We start from the raw sequence: 20983 nt of genomic DNA, 5'->3' as shown, positions 1-20983 counted from the left end.
ATGTCATTGTTGATCAGTTACATTAGATGAAGCAAGATCAAGATCCTTGCGATTTGATAGTTCCAGTCTGAAAGGATGTGATATTAATTATGTGTGTATTTTGACTCCTATTGATTCAATAACTGCTATCTTTACTTTTGCAGCATATCTATTGTAGCCTAGATTGTACTATTATTTATCCTTGAAGACTGGTTGGTGATGATGATGGTGCCGGTTGCTATTAAAGATACAGAGAAGCGTGCAGTGAAGATGATGGAGGAATTATATCGAATGAAGCAAGATCAAGATCATTGTGATTTCATAGTTCAAGTCGGAAATGATGTCTATCACACCCACAAAAATATAATATCGGCTGGTTCAGATTATTTCGAAGCCATGTTAAAACATGATACGAAAGAAAGTCAAGAAAATAGAGTTGTACTTCAAGATGTAGACTCCGAATGTGTCAAAAACTGCATCGATTTTATATATTTCAGTAAATTTGAGATTCCTGATGAAAAAATCATTGAACTTCTTCACGTTGCAATCATTATGCAGTTAGAAGATCTGACGCATGCAATATGTGAAATCTTGGTAGATTCAATATCTGTTGAGAATTATTTCTCTACAAGAAACGTTGCTGATGTTTATGGAATCGATGACATTTCTTCAGTGTGTAGAGAATTTCTACAAGAAAATATCAGAGAGATCGAAAACCAAGCTGGATTCGGTAGCGTTGACAAAAATGATATTATCAGTGTTTTGGAATCGGAGAAATCGATTTTGTGGGAGGAAGAAAAACTGAAGGTATTGCTCAAGTGGATTGAGACATGTCAAAAAAAGAAGGAATATTTGCATGAGTGTCTCGAATTGATAGAGTTTGACGGAATCTCACCAACATTTTTGCAGCATCTTCTAGAAACTCATCCCATTATCAGGAATGATGCCAAGTCACTTGAGTTGATCCACAGACATTACCTGGACGTATCAGTTGAACCGGTCAACAAAAAAGAAATGATAATTCTTTTTGATTTGCACGCAGATTGTATGCGATCTTTTAATCCGGTTTCCGAGAAAATAGCGAGGTTCCACGATGCGAAGTTTGCGCATTTTAAATCTTTTACAACCATCGTTCTCGAGTCATATGTTTACATTTTATGCGAGAATAGATCCGTTCATCGACTCAATTTTCGAAGAAAAAATTCAAAATGGCAAAGGATGGAAGATATGTTATGTCGCCATGGTACATATCCTTCCTCGGTGTCGTTGTGTGGATCAATATTTGTCCTCGGAGGAAGTTACGACCCTGAACTAAATTTTGTGGAACGGTTTGATCCTTCTTTAAATCGATGGTTTCTAATGGAAAACAACCATGCAGCAGATTATGGTGCAAGTCACGTGTCATTGGACGATTCCGTGTATTGTATTGGAGGTGGTGATGAGAATTTCCAGGTTTCCGCATTCTGCAGATTCACTCCATCCTCATCAGAGTGGGTTGACCTTGAACCGATGAGATATCCTGTGTGTGATAGTGGTGTCGTTGCAGTTGATCGAAAGATTTTTGTGACCGGCGGTTTGAGTGGAAAGGAGCTCATCAACAATGTAGAATGTTACGATGTCACATCAGCTCAGTGGTCTTCATTACCATCTATGAATGTTTGTGATGAGGGCCATGCTGTTTATCACATCAGCAATTGGATTTATGCGGTGAATTGGTATCACGATTCTGATGACATTGAGAAGTACGATATATTGAACAAGAAATGGTATAGCTTGAAAAAAGAAGAAAATGATTATGGTTATGGGACTTTGACTTTCGTACTCCGAGGATCTGCAATGGTGAGAGTATAGATCAGTGGTACTTAACTGAGGGCTCTTGAGAATATGTGATATTCTAGCGTTGACTGAAAACCTCTTTGAATAATGTTTAAGCATGCATTCTCGAGATTCGAGTAAGTTTCTGCTGTGCTGCGACATCAAAGTGATCTTACATATATATTTGTTGTTAAATAATGGTTGGGTAGCAAGCAATGTTCCATCTAATTTTTGACGAGTCTGCGCACACTCACCAACTCACTGCGCAGACTCTTGGAAAACAGTGCGTAACGACAAAAAAGTTCATCACTTTGGATTTTTTGTGCGCAACTTGGATTTCCTGTGCGCCAAGACCGTGAAAGCACTGCGCAATGCGCAGCTTCGAGGGAACATTGGTAGCGAGTAAAAGACAGATGACTGTGTGCCGGGGCTCAGTTGAGTGATAAAATTATGAATTTGTAATGGCAAATTTGAAAAAAATGTTTCAATCGCGTGTGGGTCTGAAGTAAACTTGTTTTGAGTTATACATTGTGATTGTCATTACCTTTCCTTTTTTATTACCTGCATCTACTTTTTATTCAGTATACACACCTCCTACACATCGCCTAGTACAGGTTAGTGTCTGAAAGATTACTCCAAGTCGTTTCGACAAAATCCTATTTTTGCATTGTATCGCAGTATCGTGGTGTATTAAATGATGAAATTGTTTTTAATAAATTGAATTGGAATATTATTGTCATTCAACACACATTCGGTTTCATTCAAACTACTAGCTGATATTTTTGTAAGTAAGAAATTGACAAATAAAAGGCAAGTTGGATATGAATTTTGTGATTTGATATGCTAACCTGCCTAGCCAGTCTTTTCTTTCATCATTGATTTTACTTACCACTTCCTAACACATGCATTTTGCTTTTATTAGCACGTCAACCATTTAGTATTTTGCATCGCCTAGGATTGGTGGGTGTCTGATTTCAAAGAATTCTCAATGTCGTTTCGACACCTTACTATCTACTTGTATCGCAGTCTTCTGGTGTATTGACATGTTGAGATTGTTGATAATAAATTGTGTTGAATTCATGTAAGTTGATAATTTTTTTTGCCCTGATAATTTATCACTAACAGGTCTTATTTGAAGTTTAGACACATTGTCGGTACACTGGGGTAAGATGTGTAGCAGTTCTAACCAACCTGCCCTGTTCGTGACATTATCAATCAATGTTAATGCAATTGGTTATCTGCATTTTGTCAATGCTGGTATTTGTGTGATAACAATTATGTCTGTATTTTGACTCCTAGTGATTCAATATCGGCTATCTCTACTTTTGCAGTATGGTACATCTAATGTAGCCTAGATAGTGCTATTATTTATGCTTGAAGACTGGTTGGTGATGATCATGGTGCAGGTTGCTATTAAACGTGTAGAGAAACGTGCAGTGAAGATGATGGAGGAATTATATCGAATGAAGCAAGATCAAGATCATTGTGATTTCATAGTTCAAGTCGGGAATGATGTCTATCACACCCACAGAAATATATTGTCAGCAGGTTCGGATTATTTCAAAGCTATGCTGAAGCATGATACAAAAGAGAGTCGCAAAGGAAGAACTGTATTAGAAGATGTAGATTCCGAGTGTGTGAAAAGTTGCATCAATTTCATATATTCAAGCAAATTTGAGATTCCTGATGGCAAAATGCTCGAACTTCTTCACGTCGCAATCATGATGCAGTTAGAAGATGTAAAGGATGCGATATCCGATATTTTGATTGAATCAATTACCACTGAAAATTACTTCTCTACAAGAAATGTTGGTGATATTTATGGACTGGTAGGTGTGTCTTCAGATTGCAGAGAATTTCTACAAGAAAATATCATGGAAATCGCAAACCGAGCTGGATTCGGGAGCGTGGAAAAAGATGAACTTCTCGGTCTTTTGAAGTCGGGAAAATCCAAATTATGGGAAGAAGAAAAACTTATGTTATTACTCAAGTGGATCGACAAATGCCACAGTAAAGGGGAATATTTGCACGAAGGTCTCAAAGTGATCCACTTTGATAAAATATCTCCAGCGTATTTGCAACATGTTTTACAAACTCAACCCCTTATAAGCAAAGATTATGAATTGTACAAGATAATTGCTGGATATATTTTGAATGCTTCTAACAAGGCACAAGAAGAAAATGCTGCTTCTGAATTGATTATTCTTTTTGATCGGGAAGGAGAATGCCTCCGATCCTTCAATCCAGTAACCGAGCAAATAGAAATGTTCCACGAAGCGAAGTTTCAGTCCTCGTTGAATTTCACTGCAATTTCATGCGACTCGTATATTTACGTTCTATGCGAGACTAAATCTGTTTTTCGACTCCACTTTCATTGCAAAAATTCAAAATGGGAAAACACAGACAGTATGATTTGTGACCATGGTGTCTTTCCTCACTCTGTTTGTTCATCCGGATGCATATTCGTTATCGGTGGCAGTTATCTTACAACAACCAGGGACGTGGAAAGATTCGACGCATCTGTAAATCAATGGTTCCAACTGGAGAACAAACCTACAGTGATTTCTGATGCAGGTCTCGTATCATTGAACGATTACATCTACTGTATCGGAGGTAAAGGGGAGGATGGCAATTTTGTTACTTCATTCTGCAGATTCAGTCCATCGTCATCAGTGTGGGTTGACCTCGAGCCAATGAGATATCCGCTTGATGACTGTGGTGTTGTTGCAGTTGATCAAAGAATATTTGTGAGCGGTGGTTGGAGTGAAGGAGACGCTATTAATACTGTTGAATGTTATGATGTTCTTTCAGCACAGTGGACTTCGTTGCCACCAATGATTCGTTGTCGTGGTTGGACTACTACATATCTAATTGGCAACTGGATTTATGCAGTAGATGAGTGTGGCCTTTCAGATAATATTGAGAAGTACGATTTATCGAAGAAGGAATGTTATGACATTCGTTTGAATGCAGGTCCGTCATTTTGTGTATGCGGAACTGTAATGGTTAAGGTATAGTCATCGAGCTGGTAAAAGTTGTCCGCGTTACTGGTCCATCAGAGATCACACCACAAATTTACACTCTGCCCATTTTCGACATATCAGCACTACGATTATTCAAATTAACTTGAAAAGGTTCATTAAGTCGAGATGGGTTGTAATTTTTAAATGTATCTTCGAATGCTTAAAATGACTGATGACACTTGAAATTGATGAAGATTTACCTACGATTACACGGGCTACTTCTAGGCCTAAGATAATCACACCCACAGAAGCTTTGCAAACTCATCACAAAACTAGCTGAAATATTTCATAACGTACCAGCGAAGTATAGTTTTACCCCAATACTTGTAAAGTAAGATTGGTCTTGAAAACATCACCGTTTGGATGAGTAGTGCACATTGAGAGAACCTACATGAGTTCTTCAAAAATATTAAGTACTTCGTTTTGATGACTTCCGACTTATATCATATATCACTTTGTATGGGCCGTAGTAGATTGTTATTAATGATATAGAAATCACTTTCAGAGTGTTTGAAAGATTTGTATATAACGTTTCTTTGCCTAATCTTTTCCTAACACCAGTCTTCCAAGCAATTTCAATGTTTCATAATAAATTGCAACTCTGCGATCACGGTTTCTGTTGAACTCCTGTCGATGTGTCCGTGAACAGGGCTTTCACAATGAAATATTTACATATACATGTACACATGCCAGGTTAGAGTTGGCAAGGCTTAAAGCTGACTGAAGAGTTTGCCTTGGTGATGATAGTGGTGCTCAACATTTTAGCTTGTGGAATGGTAAAATTACAAAAGAACTTCAAACAATCAAAATCGAATCAGAAAGACAAAAGCACGCAGGCAGACTTGGGTAACTGGATAATTGTAGTCTAATTGCACTAAATTAGAGCGAAGTGCCAGTAATCTAATTCTGATCCAATTTGGAAAAGCTGAAAATTTTCTAGTTGTCCATAAGTCTGTACGCAGGAGTGTAGATCCGGATTGTGATTTCGCATTGAAAGTAGAAGATTAGCAGGATTTTCCACTGAAGTATGAGAAATTAGTATGATGTCAGACGGCCTTTTTTGGACTCTAAAAACCCTTCATCCAAAATTTTTCTCTTTAGTGATTTTATTTCAAAGTGCATGATAAAGCATAATAACCAAAAGTAAATAAAGAAGAAATATAGTGCGTGCCTATTTGAATCCTGGATGGCTGAACTTAAGATCTCAAGTCTTATACGCCTGCACCATTCTTTTTATATTTAAATGGTCTTTGGGTTTATAGTCTTTAGGGTGTTATTGGAGCGTGACGAAATTGAACTCATATTTTCAGTCATATTTATTTCTCAATAATTTTCCATGTTCTGGGTTTGTCCATTTTTAGAAATTTACCAATCATCGTAATTATGATATTTTCAATATTTATGTTCCCAATTACCTACCGTACATTTTAGTTTATGGTGACCCTGGTAATTTTCTCATTTCTAGGATGACGATATCTCCTATTGGGTGGTTTTGGTAGGGTGTGGTGTTGGTGGAGCCGCTGTTGGGGTATATGGGATATGATATTTCCGGGGAGGGGTATGGGGGGGGGGTAGTAAAACACACGAAATGGCAGTTTTATTTACATATGGAAAAGGAAAAAAAAAGGCGTAAAAATAAATATTCATATTGGTACATGTATATGGAATGACTATACAATATGCATTTCATATATACGCGGGAAATTGGAGATATGCATAGTCATATTTCAGGATATTAACTAGATTTTGCGATCGCGTGTAAAGCGGTTATTTGCGTCGCCTTCAGGCTTATCGCGTGTTGTTCAATAGTTTGCGTAATTCCTCGCCCAATTTCTTCGATATGCTGTTGGTTATGGCCCGTATTCGGTCTTTCGTGGCATATTCATTCGCAATATCAAGTTGACGTTTTGATTTCCATATCTCGAGTTTGGCGATGGTGTAGGCCTTCAGTACCACAATCTTGTTTGGTCCGTCGTAACTGTTGTCGTAGATTTCTTTCTCCGTGGCGTCTATGTCGCTTCGAACGGTGTTTTCGATGATTTCCCTGATGACAAAAAATATAGTTTTGTACATATTGCATTCGACGTACATATGATATAGGGTGTCTTTTTCGGTGCCGCACAGTTTGCATTTTGTCTTCAGCATTTTTTGTCCGGACTTGATCCAGTTTGCTTTTTCCTTTTTATTTCCTGTGAAATATGCTTCGTTTAGTATTCGATACGATATAATTTTTTCCATATTTGTAAATATGTTTCCTGTATCGCGTGTAATTAGCCAGATTTTCTCCCAGTTTTTGTTTTCATAGTTTGGTTCCGTCTTTAGGTCTACCAATTTACTATATACTTCTCTTTGTGAGCAAACCATGTCGTCGTCATTTCCGTTGCGTATTTTGTAGTACGTTTCGAGTTCCTCGCGATATGTCGTACTCGGCGTTGGTCTGTGAGGCATACTGTTATTGTATGCATGGTGGTTCACATTAATTACTTTGCTACCAAGGTTGTACAAGGCTTCTTGGTGCCATATTTCTTTGGGTTTATCGAGTTCACTCAAAATTTTCATTCGTTTGAATTTCTTTGCTTTTATATGCGAATCTATATCTATCATGTCAATACCTCCATACATTTTTTTCTTTATGAGGGTGTTCCGGCTCTTCGCTTCCAGTTTTTCCGGGCACCATAGCAGTTGGAATAGCATCCTGTCGAGTGTTTTGAGCTGGTGGGACGTCACCGTAGCCGTCTGCAGGGTATACGTTGCTTTTGGGACAATCTTAGCCTTCATTGCTGTAATTTTTCCCATCCAGGTCAGGCGTTGTCCTTTTATAATGTGGCAGTCACGTTGGATTCTGTTAAGGAGATCTTCGTAGTTAATATTTGCCGCGTTCTTACCATGCGTTATCCCTAGTATATTGATATTGTCCCTGGCTTTGTTGTTGTGGCTGGAATTCTGGAGTATAACCCTTGATCTTGGATTTAGAGGTAGAATCGCCGTCTTTGGAATGTTCAGTTCCTGCCCCGTTGCTTCCCGAACCCTGTGATGCTCAGAAAGTATTCGCGTTATCGACTCGATGTTACTTATATAATAGGTAGTGTCGTCGGCAAATTGGTCCAGTTTTTGTTCGAATCCGGCAATATTGATGCCTTTTATTTCTTTGTTTGCCCTAATTTTCTTTGCAAGTGGGTCCGCGCAGACAGCGTACAGTGTCATGCTTAGGGGACAGCCCTGGCGAATACCTCGTTGGATTTGAATATGAGGTGTCGTAATTCCAGTCGATTCGATCTGTACGTATGGATGGCTGTATATCCTCTCAATTGCTTTTCTTATTTTGGGGGATATATCAAGTTTGGCCAGGATATCAAACATCATTGCATGGTCAATTTTGTCAAAGGCTTTTTTGTAGTCTATGGTAAGTATATAGCCTTGGATATTCTTTTCAATATGGTATCTTGTTATAGCACTCACGTTATTATGAATGGTATCGATGTTCCGTCCCGGGATTGCGGCTTTTTGAGTGGTTTGGATTTTTCCGTCCACTTCCTGCAGCAGTCTTTTATTGAGTACCTTGGCAAAAAGCTTGTAATCAGTATTAAGTAGTGATATGGGTCTCCAGTTTTCTAATTTTGTTTTTTATTTTCCTTTGTGTATAAGTATTACTTTTGCGTGATCCCAGCTTTCAGGTTGATTTGCAAAAAAGATTCCATTGTTCACTATTTGGCATAGTTTCGTACTTATTGCATTCCAAAACTTAATATAAAATTCAAACGTCAAACCGTCTGGTCCCGGTGACCGTTCTTTGTTCGTCTGCTTGAGCGTGTACCATAGTTCGATTCTCGTTACCGTGTCGATTTCATCCGGCGTCTGTTTTTTGGGTGTAGCATGATAGTCGCTCAGGTATTCAGTTCTCATCGCTTTTGTTGCTTCATGCCTTTTTTGCCATAGTGCTCTGTAAAAACTGGTTACTGCATCACATAATTTGTTGGGGTCTTCTGTTATCGTACCGTTGTCGAGCTCGATGTATTTGAGCTCTGCCTTTTTCTTTCTCGCTTTGATCTTAGACCAGAAAGTTCTAAAGTTCCCCCTTCCTTCTTCGGAGGTATCGGTTTTTGTTATTATTCTGAGTTTCTCTTGGCTCGATCTTATATCTGTCTTATTAGCGTCTTGTTTTCGCTTATCGAGTTGGTACCTTTTGCTCGTGTTTGCTATGTCTATTTTCAAATTGTCCCACCAATGTTGTAGACTTTGCGCTCCATCGAGGCTTGCCTCGCGTGTGGCAATCAAGTTGTTAATTATATCAACATAGACATTGTCGAGCAATAGTTCGTTGTTGCATTTCCAGTTCTGCGGCTGGCGCTTAGTCTTGTCGCTAAAGTCTAATTTAATGTGCGGACTATGATGGTCTGCGACATTGTTTTGATCGTGTCCTGCGCTTTTAATGAATTCACTCAATTCTTCCGTTACATAGATCATTACACCGATCCGTTACACATTATCTACTCGGGAATACGTATAGTATTCGGAGCTCGAGTGTTTATTTCTGAAGCAGTCAATCATTCCGTTTTCGCATATTATCTTTTCTAGTTGCTTAGCATCTGGACCCATTTCATATGTGTCCTTTCGTTTGACATCTTTTTTGTTCAGAATTACGTTAAAATCCCCTCCCATTATTATAGAAAAGTCCATCCTTTCCAATTCGAGTTCCATTTGGGCGAAAAAGTTAACTTTATCAATTTTTGCCGGGCCGCCGTTTCCAGCAGGCGCATACACATTTATTATATTGATCATATCTGTAGGGGAGCTGTCCAGACGTATCAGGATTGATTGGGCCCGATTTTCGATTAAAATCTGATGGTCGTAAATTTTACCTTGAAGGTGCTTCTTTATCATGATGGCTGTCCCCTTCCATCTGATTGAATATCCTCCTTTTGCGTTAGTGTAGATTTTGTAACCAATTCTTTGCGCCCATTCTTGAATCTCTGTTTCTCTAATTCTATGAGTTTCTTGAATTAAGAGCATATCGGGATCTGTCGCTTCTATATAATCTCCTAATGCAGTGGTTCCCAACCTTTTTCATCTCGTGCCTCCCTTGGCCGAAATTTAAGCCAAAATTCCCCCCTTAGGATAAATCTGCCCGATGATTAAAAAAGATCATTTTTACCGCGCAAACAACTGTTGACTGAGAGAATAAGACGGGCGGTACCAAGTGTTTGCTTCTAGCAGTGCTGTAATAACACTTTGTAAACCTCCAAAAACAATGGTCTTGGTCCCAATCAAACAAATTCTGGAAGGCTTGACTCAACAGACCCCCACACTTTCATTTGTGTTTCCGGCTTACCGTGTACCAATCGCTAATATAACTGCTGTGAAAAATCAGTATCTATAAATTTACTGGTCTCGCGATTTTTTTCTCAAGTTTGCGTATGCATTTGGCCAATAATATTTGTACTTCCATGCATAACAGGGTTGACCAGACTCGAGTGTGACTCGAGTCACCATTTTCTGATATACGGAAACGACTCGATTCAAGACAATCTGGGTATTAACTCGACTTGGACTCGAGTCATTCTACATGACTCGGACCAAGCCATATGACTCGAGACTATAAAATGGCCAAGACCGACATTTCATTGTAATTTCGAAGAACAGTAAAGTGACCACCCTGTTGGAATTTCGTCTATTGATCCTGGTACTTGACAATGCGACAACAAACAGCTCAAAGTGAGGAAAATTAGTATATCACAATTCCAAATCATTCAATATCACCAACCAGTGTTGACATGAGTGTGACTTGGACTCGGACTCGAGTCATAATACCATGACTCGGACTCGACCCTCTGCTCGGTGACCTGGACTAGGGCTTGACTCAATGGTGAATTGAATATGACTCGACTTGACTCGAGTCAAAACTATGAAAGTGAGATTGACTTGTGACTCGGAGCCTCGTAACTTGGTTACAGCCCTGATGTATAACATACACGTGATTAGATTTCCTACTGGATTCCATTGAAATTCAGGACACCCGTTACGCTTCGGCAACACTGCACCAAGTTTAACATGTCTTTTTTCGATCGGGAAGTTGTTCACTAAAAATAAAGCAAGGCTAGCGATCTCTTTGACTTGAATCGATGACGTTGGAATATTTTGTCATTGTCTGAAAATGTTGACTTGAAAATGTAAGATAAATAGGCTACCTCCACCAGAGGCCTTGCTGCGATAGATTCAGCACATTTTCTCGCTTAGGACATATTTGATTTAGAGGCCGTCGTTGGCCTACAAAATTGTCTTGCGAATTGCAGCACATCTGACCTATTTTTTTTTTAAAAAGGGGGGGGGATTTGTATGTGAAAAAGAGATTTCAAATAGCATTTGAACATACTTTCAGCAAATAAAAAACAGCCATAAGGAGCATACTTTTGGATATAACAGGTTGACTACATGACAGTTCGGACATGAACAATTTGGGAAATCCGTTACAATTCTAAAGTAGAATTCCTCCCTAAAAATTGCCAAATTCCCCCTAAGGGGGGAATTCCTCCCCGGTTGGGAACCACTGTCCTAATGGGTTCAGTGCTTTGTGCAAGCCGTTAACGTTGATCGACGTTATTTTCATCGCTACTGGAGGTGGTGGTGTGTCGCTTTGTCCCGTTTCTTCTTCTGTCTTTCTTGCCTTTTTCGGACACTGAATTTCAAATAGCAAGCCGGAGCCGGTTGGATTCGGAAATTTGCAAATGAGACCATCTCTGCTCTCCGGTGCCTCAACCGTTATTAACTGTTTTATCAGTTAAGCGTCTATACTATATTTGGTATCATATTTGCTTTCACTGTGTTGATGTAATCATAGCCATGCCGCAATCATTGATTTACTCGCTGGTTGATTAACTAATGAATTCTCTCTTTATCTCTATCTCCCTCTCTCACTCGCTCGACAATAAACAATAACATTGAGTAGGAGAACGGTTGCCAGTAAACTCGCCCCAAAGTAAATTCGGCCCAGGCAAATTCGGCCATTACCTCAGTAAATTCGGCCCACCGAGAATATTGTATTAAAACGTATTACCAACCGTTAACATGAATTAATTACATAATTATACTATTATTAAGTGATTTTGATGTCAGGGTATGCGTCGATCGCGTAATCACGGGAGATAGCGCGGATATTCACGGGGACCGAATTTACCGACGGCCGAATTCACCGGTCAATTCACTGGTTACTCGGTCAATTCTGCCCTCGGAGAATTTTTTATAAAAATGTATTACCAACTATTAATGTGAATTAATTTCATAATTATATTATTATCAAGTGATTTGGAGAACAGGGTATGCGTATAAATATATATATGTATATATATATGCCGATGTTTACGGGGCCGAATTCAATCGGTATATTCGGCCCTCGGAGAACATTGTGTGAAATTTTATTACGAACTAATAACGTGTATTATAATACATAATTATAATATTATCTAACCTGAACTGAACCCTAACATTAATCCTAACCCTAATTCTAGCTTAATCCTAAACCTAACCTAACCCTAATCCTAACCTAACTAATAATGTGGAGTATATTACATAATTATAATATTATCAAGTGATTTGGAGGTTAGGGGTTAGGTTTAGGGTTAGGATTAGCGTTAGGGTTAGGATTAAGGTTAGGGTTAGGATTAGGGTTAGGTTAGGATTACGGTTAGGATTAGGGTTAGGTTAGGGTTAGGTTAGGTTAGGATTAGGGTTAGGATTAGGGTTAGGGTTCAGGTTAGATAATGGTATTGTAACTGTTGTTGTTACTCTGGCCCTGGCCGAATTTACCGAGGGCCGAATTTACCGAGGGCCGAAGTGACCGAGGGCCGAATTCGATGGGCCGAATTTACTTTGGGGCGAGTTTACTGGCAACCAGGAGAACACGCTTCTACTTGATGGTATCGAGTTGTAATTTTTATTCGACAGCCAATCGATGTTTATGGTGACTTGTAGTAGTTTTTTCTTGTAGATATAATATCCTTGTAGTAAATGAAGCGATGAACGTACGGGCCGCAAGTCATGTCGTAGCGTGAGACGGAGACAAACCCTGTACCGTGAGTCGGTAAAAAACCAAAAACTGCAATAAAAGTCTGTAAAGTAAAGACACCTTCCCAGATTCCAGTCAGTGACAACGAGTGAGGGATAGATTACAAGTATACGATTTCTGCATACGAGAAAATATAGAGTAAACAGAGCTCACGGTCTACTTTTGTTTTATCCTATTTCAAGATGTTGCAAGTTTAATATACTAAACTGTCTGAAAGCCAGCCTACAACTCGTTAATGACGTTTAGGACCAATAATATATGAATACTAGACATATTTTTAGGCAAAATTTGACGAAATATTTCGCTTTTAGCACCATTTGGTAGTGAAGTAGATTATATCAAAGTCAAATTTATTCAAGAAGAAATCCAATAGTCCAAATCAAGTTGTGGTGAATTAAATAGAACTTGGCCTTGCAGAAACTTTAATAGAACAACGTGTACAGGAATCTTCAGTCATATTTGCAGTCTGGGTTGACTTTGGAGGAGAACCACTAGTAGGCCTACGTATTGTTGGAAATTATTAGACTACTTGTATTTTTACTTGGCATTACATTGTAACAGCGATAGGCTATTTGTAGGGGCGTATCTAGCCGAAAAAAAATGAGGGATACCTTCAGAATAGAGGGTGTTTTTAAAAGGACAGTGTGTTCCTAGTTCTAACCGATTGATCAGCTTGAATGTATGCAGAAATGCAGATATTACTACGGTCAGATAATCTTACTGGTTTTTATGACTGCCTCTTCGCGTATACAAAATTAAGTACAACTAAACATAACATTGTAACCCGTAAGCGAAGAAAACAGCATAAAGAGAGACTGCGAGGTATCTTGACCTTAATTACCAAAGCGAGGATGTTAACACAAAAGTGCGCGCAGATCATATCACAGCACATCGGGAGATCTCTCCATTTTGCGCTCATATACGAACACTCGAACAGTGAAGATACGCAAATGAATGTTTTCGTTTGTATCAATTGTTCAGCCTGTTTTTGCACATGATCTCAAATAATTTTGTTCTAAATCAATATGATATCTACTGCATGCTAATATTTTGGTGTATGGAGATGTTAAAGACCAATTAACGATTGAGCTTGTGCGATTGCATCACATGAATAACAGTGGCCCGGCGCAGGCTTAGGCTTGCATTCAAAATGCATTCCTAAATGTGTTTGCGGTTCAAAAGTGACAATGCGAATTGTAGAGACAAAGACTATAGCTTTGCGTTATTACAACATTACGTTGCACAATGATGTAGAACTATTATGCGCCGCAAATCACAAAGCGGCCTAGCCTCCAATGTTTTTACTACTGACTAAGCGCAGCAGACTAGATCACTACTGTAAAATCACAGGGATACCATCATGAACATAATTATTTACGGTCAAAACCCTTGAAATTTCACTCTCTAGCACTATATACTTGCAATAAAACGTTTGTATACTTTACATTGGGCTGATTTCCATTTTTGAAAGTCCACCGGTCCGCCAAATATTTTTCGAAATTTTACCGGTCCGCGAGGTCAAAAAGGTTGAGAACCACTGATCTGGACTTTAATAACCGCTTCAGATTACCATACTTCGTTATTGACCCTATCTGGCTAGATGCTCATTGAGCCGATTAGCCAATATTATTAGAAGCATGTCAGCCACAATTGGACTTTGCTTTACTATATGTTATCTGTAATTTCCAGTTTTTGCTTAATTTATTCTCATTGAGTACACACTCTCAGCGTATGTACTTCTGTTAGTACATGATGAGTTGTCTTTTGCATAACGTGTTGGGTCTTGTGTTGTCAGATTTGAATTGTATGTATTGTTTATTTCATTTGTTTCTTGTTACAGAGTTCGGTGAATAAGTCCTATCCCTAGGTCAAAACAATTTATTAAAGTTAGCCGATATTCATGATTATGACCTTGTCATTGGTGCTTTGAAGGAGCTCAATGTGAAATAGAAGAACACCACTGCGGCTAGGCATGGATTGTTGACTTGAAAACAACTGCCTGGCGAGACTATGGACAGTTCTGTCATTCTACTGCAAAGAATGTGGGTGTCGGGCAGTTTCTGCTGAGCAAGATCGGTTGGAGGTAATTTGCGTTGTGTTGATCGCGTGATTGCAATCCGCACCAATTCACGAGAGACTTCTGGAAGAAAGCGCGTTGACTTTCGGTGATGCCTACAAGAAGACACAAACAATGGAAATCACTTCTAGGGATTCCGATGCTTACCAAACTACTTTGTCATGTGCGACAAGTCTACATGTGCCGAGACGACAAGGTTGTAATGAAACCCAGCATGAAGATCAGAGCCCTCGTCGAAAACCAACCTCTTCAAAGCCGCTTTGTTATTTTTGTGGAGACGCTATGCATCCTCGTGTGAATTGCTTGGCAACAGATGTTGTATGCAGATATTGTCAGATCACCGGCCATTACAATCTCGCATTCGAAATCTTCCCTTTATGAATACGGTAAGCGCCTCAATACAAGCACACAGGAAATAGAATTTGACTCGCAAACAACTCGATCAGCTACGGATCGATCAGTATGCAATGTTAAGGTTGTCAATTTAAACGCTTCTTCATTGACGGATACTGGTCCTGGGGAATGTTTCATGTATCAACAATTTGGTGATGAATACAGAAAAAAATTGCATTGCTCATTGCTCATTGAATTCTCGACATCTTCCCCGCGGCCATTGGGAGGATGTGTTACTGGACGCTCTGCTTTCTATTCGGTTGCACTCCTCACGTGAGAATGTTTTGTCACTCACACTGCTCGACAAATGGCACCTCCATTCCGTCATGGTTGTAAAAGCTTGAAACCATGTCCTATTTACGTCAAGCGACATGAAGGATGAGCCCTTGGTGGACAATGCGGAGCTTCTCAAACCATACCCTGTTTACGCCCATGTCCGACTTAACGTTGGCAGATAAGCTATGGTATCGGTTCGGTATATGTCACCACGCAGTACCACCGTCGAAACTGGGAGAGCAGAATTTGGTAACTACGGCGAAAATTGTCCGGTTGGACAACTCCCTAGCAAATACGCCGCGATTTGTAATGACGCCATTGCCACCAGCACCGAGGGCGGGAATAACGAAAATCCGCAACCGAACATTGAGCATGAAAGACCACTGTTTCGTCCTTCAACGCGTGCTCGGAAGGCAGCAGATCAATACGAGGCAGTATGTATCTATTATTGACAGCGTATCACATCCCAGTAATTGGTTCCTACTGAGTACGCACACCAAACGTATGTAGTCACTTTAGTACGTGAGCAGTAGGGCGAGTTTTTTTTACCTGAAAACGATATATATTGTGATATTGTGAACAAATCAAAACTTTAACGTTTTAGACTTTAAAAAACATGATTTCAAGGTAATTTTGACCTAAAAAACGACAAATTTTACATGATTACACTTTATTGTAAGGAAATCTGGACCTACGAAGAATTCCAATAGTTACATGACACGTTGTGGTGGAAATTATCAACATTTATTGTAGTACAACAAAAGATACTTTCCTGCATTCATGGGTAGAGAGTGTCCGTCCTTAATAAGTAGCTTGCCAAGAAGAGAGTAGGAACGTTCAACAGCAACAGTTGTTGGCTGGCAACTCTGAAGTTGTGGGTACAATGCTGGTGACACGCCGTGTTGCTTCATTCTAACAATGTTGTCTCCTCTACATCACAATTCTCCATCATGCCCTTATTGATATAAGAACCAATGCCCACACAGTCTTGCTTCAGTTAGGTTAGGATATAGCAGTACGATGAGCATAACACCGTGTCAACCTATTTGTTTCATTTGACCGTTTATGATTCACAATGTCCGCACAATGGGCCGGGAGCCCAATAAAGTAGGTTACAAGCTGTAAAATTTCAAATCATAATTTCAGCGACTATGACAAAAGCAAGATACTGGTTGCAAAAAAATGGAGTTGTAAACAATTTTGATCTAACGCTACAATTTTTGACTTTTTTGGACATGTCAAAAAAATCGCCGTATTGATGAGTTGCCTGGTGCTTCAGATGTCAGGTCTCGCATTGTTGCAGGCCTATATCATTTGTGTGTTGTTACAGAATAAGTTTTATAAAGCCAATCTCTTGGTCAGAACATGTGCTTTCAATTTGAACTATTTTGGAATAACCTGAGCAAAAAGCGGATGAGATATCCGAATCTACTGTCGATTCTATTGTGCTCGTGAAATCTTGTGAATATACTTTTGATAACTCTTTTATAACTTGATGTTTATTTCATTTTGTAGTTTAATGTTTGACTGTTTTGTATTATCTGTCATGTGTCATTCATCTTTGTGAGCAGTTTTTGGCGATGAACCATTTTTCACACTCGTACACCTTCTTCAATTCAATGGTATTGTCTCGCTGCGTTTTCTTCCTAAATTGCAGATCCAAATTTTGTTTCATTTCTATTCGTTTTCTCACAGGAATTAAAACTAGCGATATTCTGGTGTAAAACCGTGTGCTTAACACGGAAACAGGAGCATGCGGAGATGTCATAGGTCAACTTTCATAACTGATTGGCTTCATTAGTCTTCGTTTTTCCAACACATGGAGGATTGCCCATCTTATTGCAGTAGCTGGTCTGTCTTTAAGCCATGGTATGATAACTGTAATTAGCCAAAGATATCGGCAGCACCCTACTCTGAAATTTTTTGATTTTGACATGGCACCATGGTAAATAAGTGTCTACAGTGTCTATCCGCTTCCACCAGGCTCCCTAAAGTTGTTTTTTACTGCAAATCTAGACATTTTGATTAGCACCCAGAAGTCGGTTTTGACCATTTTCTTGTCCATTCCTTAGCTCTATGCTACATGCATCACTATATCGTAATGTTCCAGTTCATATGTACAGTTCATATTGATTTGGCCTATTCTAGCTGATTTCATGTGATAAGTGTGATTATTCATGTTTACTGCCAAAACAGATTATGTCTTCAATTCTCTTTTATACAGCACATGCTTAATTAGTGACCAGCGATCATGGTGCGAAAGGTATGTTTGGATGCAGAAAAACATGGAGTGTCTATGATGGCTGAATTACATCAAATGAAGCAACATAACGATCATTGTGATTTCATAATCAAGTCGGAGATGATGTGTATCCTACCCACAAAAATGTATTGTCGGCTGGTTCCGCATATTTTAGAGCGATGCTGAAACACGACACAAAAGAGAGTCGCGGAGGAAGAGTCGTTTTAAAAGATGTGGATTCAGAATGTGTCAAAAGCTGCATTGATGTTATATATTCGAGTAAATTTGAGATCCCAGATGGAAAAATCATTGAACTTCTTCACGTCGCTATTATGATGCAGTTGGAAGATATGAGAGATGCAATATCCAATATTTTGGCAGAATCAATTACTGTTGAGAATTACTTCTCTACAAGAAATGCTGGTGATATTTATGGACTGATTCATGTCACATCAAGATGCAGAATATTTTTAGAAGAAAATAGCATGGAAATCGCAAATGAGGCTGGATTTGGAAGCGTTGAAAGAAGTGACTTCTTGAATCTCTTGAAATCGTCAAAATCAAAGTTATGGGAAGAAGATAAATTAGTTTTAACGCTCAAGTGGATTGGGGGATGCGAAAAGAAGGAATGTTTGTATGAATGTCTAGAATTAATCGAATTTGTCGAAATCTCTCCTGTGTTTTTGCAAAAACTTCTAGAAACTCACCCCATTTTCAAGCGTGACTCCGAGTTGGACAATTTGATCAGGAGCCATATTCAAAAAGCATCGGTTGAACAGGTAAAGAAAAGGGAATTGATAATCCTTTTTGATGGGGACACCGACTGTATTCGATCCTTTGATCCAATTTCAGAGAAAATAACCAAGTTTCACGATGCAAAGTTTCGGCATTTCAATCAATTTGCAATAATTGTTCTCGACCTCTACATTTACATTTTATGTCAGGATAGATCCGTTCACCGACTCAATTTTAAGAAAAAAAAATCAAATTGGCAAAAGATGAAAGATATGATTTTTGACCATGGGTCACTCCCTTGCTCAGTGTCATTGTCAGGATCCATATTTGTCATCGGCAGTGGATGTTTTCACCAAGCATCAAACGATGTGGAAAGATTTGACACATGTGCAAATCAATGGATTCAACTTCAAAAAAGGCCTACAGCAATTTGTGATGCAAGCCATGTATCACTGGATGATTCCATTTATTGTATAGGAGGCTGGCGAGATCGTGTCGAACTTTCTTCATTCTGCAGATTCACTCCATCTTCGTCACAATGGGTTGACCTTGAACCATTGGGATATACTGTGTCTAACTCTGGTGCTGTTGCAATTGATCAAAAGATATTTGTGATAGGTGGGATGAGGTACTTTTCTATGGTTGATATTGTACAATGCTACGATGTCACCTCGGCTCAATGGACTTCATTGCCATCTTTGCATTGTGGAAGTTGCAGCGCAGCTCATCACTTCGGCAACTGGATTTATATAATGGAAGGGTACGTCAAATCTTATTACTTTGGGAAGTACGATTTGATAAAGCGGAAATGGTATACAGTGGATGACGGTACAAACCCAACTTTCCGACTTCGCGGATCTGCGATGGTGAAAGTATAGATCACTGATTCTTCAACTGAATGCCGTGCCTCTCCAAGGAAGACGTTGCATATTCCAACATGAACTAAATCCTTTGTGTAACTAATATTCATTGAGCATGGAATAACTTTAGTTGTGCTAAAACTTCAAACTGATTTCTTTGTGGATTTGAAATCACATCGTGTTTCGTTCAATCTGATTGCATACTAGATGACATCTCATTTGTTAGACAAAATTGGTGTTTTTCAGGTCGTACATGTAAAAGTACATTTTAAATCGTTAGAATAACAGAAATGAAGCAGTTTTCGAGTAAGACTTGGCTATGTTATATTGTTGGCCTAATAAACCGAGCCCTACACCAAGCCCTTATCCAACAACCTCTTTAAACCTAACCTCATCAAAACGGCGAATCCGAATTCATAATCCTGACCATATTTGTCATCGACTCTTAATCGTTTCAAGTGTTTACCGTTTATTCCATGTGTCGTATACCCACGTTTCGTTTTGACCAACTTCAGAGCTTGGAGCCACAATAAAAAATTCTGTAGCAAACTCAGCGTTCTGCATGTATGTCTATCTAACAGATTACCGATTTGTTCAACACAGACTCCGACAAATAGATAATTCTAGTTGTCTAATGTCACTAAATCAGAGCGAAATGCCAAGTTTAGGGTGGAGTGAAAATGACTTTTTTTTCAAATCGAAAAAAGGGCTTCCTCAATCCTGACAAATGACCTTAAACTTCAATAAAAAGTGACTTCAGGGTGTTGCCCCCATTTTCCAGCTGGCAACCCCCCAATTTCTGAGCGTGGGGGGGGGGTAAAATGGCCCATCTCGGCAACCGCTGGTCGTAGAGTCATGATATATAGCTCAAAATCTGCGGAAGCATCATGTTTCTATCTGTCTTCAGAAGAAAGTTTTCTCTATTGTGAACAGAAAATGAGTTATAGCCAAAAAACAATATATACGCACATTTTTGTTGAAATTCAGCATTTATTCTGACGAATTGTGATCTGTCATCAGTTTTTTTGAAACTAAAAGTAACACACTGACATAATACAAATATATTCACAACACAGTCCTTTTAAAATAGGTTCAAAACATCATAATTAAACACCCACATTTAACGGCTTATTGAAAATGCATTTTTGTGTCAATTTTTTTCATCACTTTACGAGACTTAATTTTTAGGCAATTGAGAGGCCATCTCATCTTTCAAATCCCGAAACTTGTGCTGATGCTTCTGTTACGAGCTTTACATGTCGTTCCACTGTTTGATTGTGGCATGGATGAAACAAAATCAGAGGCTTCTCGCGGCATTCTTCCAACTCTGCATCAGTTAAGTGCTCAATCGTTGGAGGAAGTTGTTGATAAGGTTCAATATTAACCAACTCGTGGTATGCCTTGGCTTTGGGACACAGAATAAACGAATAGGACCCCAGTTCAATTGGTTGGAACTGCTATGACTTTCAATGTCCACAAGTGAATTTTATTCAGCAGCATGTTTTCGAAACGCAAGAATCTTGG

General features: G+C 39.0%; 1 protein-coding gene across 1 annotated transcript; it reads left to right on the top strand.

Annotated features, from left to right (window-relative positions):
* Positions 1–3129: 3129 nt before the first annotated feature.
* On the top strand, positions 3130–5207 carry LOC145442954 (kelch-like protein 40). The gene has a single exon (XM_080320996.1). It carries the CDS (start codon positions 3165–3167, stop codon positions 4809–4811), a length of 1647 nt encoding a protein of 548 aa, XP_080177122.1. The 5' UTR covers positions 3130–3164; the 3' UTR covers positions 4812–5207.
* The last annotated feature ends 15776 nt before the right edge of the window (positions 5208–20983 follow it).

This window comes from Botryllus schlosseri, chromosome 1 (genome assembly GCF_051294905.1).
Source record: "Botryllus schlosseri isolate E-star chromosome 1, Bs_hap1, whole genome shotgun sequence".
NCBI lineage: Eukaryota > Metazoa > Chordata > Ascidiacea > Stolidobranchia > Styelidae > Botryllus > Botryllus schlosseri.
Note: the sequence above shows the minus strand (reverse complement) of the source record. Positions and strands in the feature narration are given on the sequence as shown.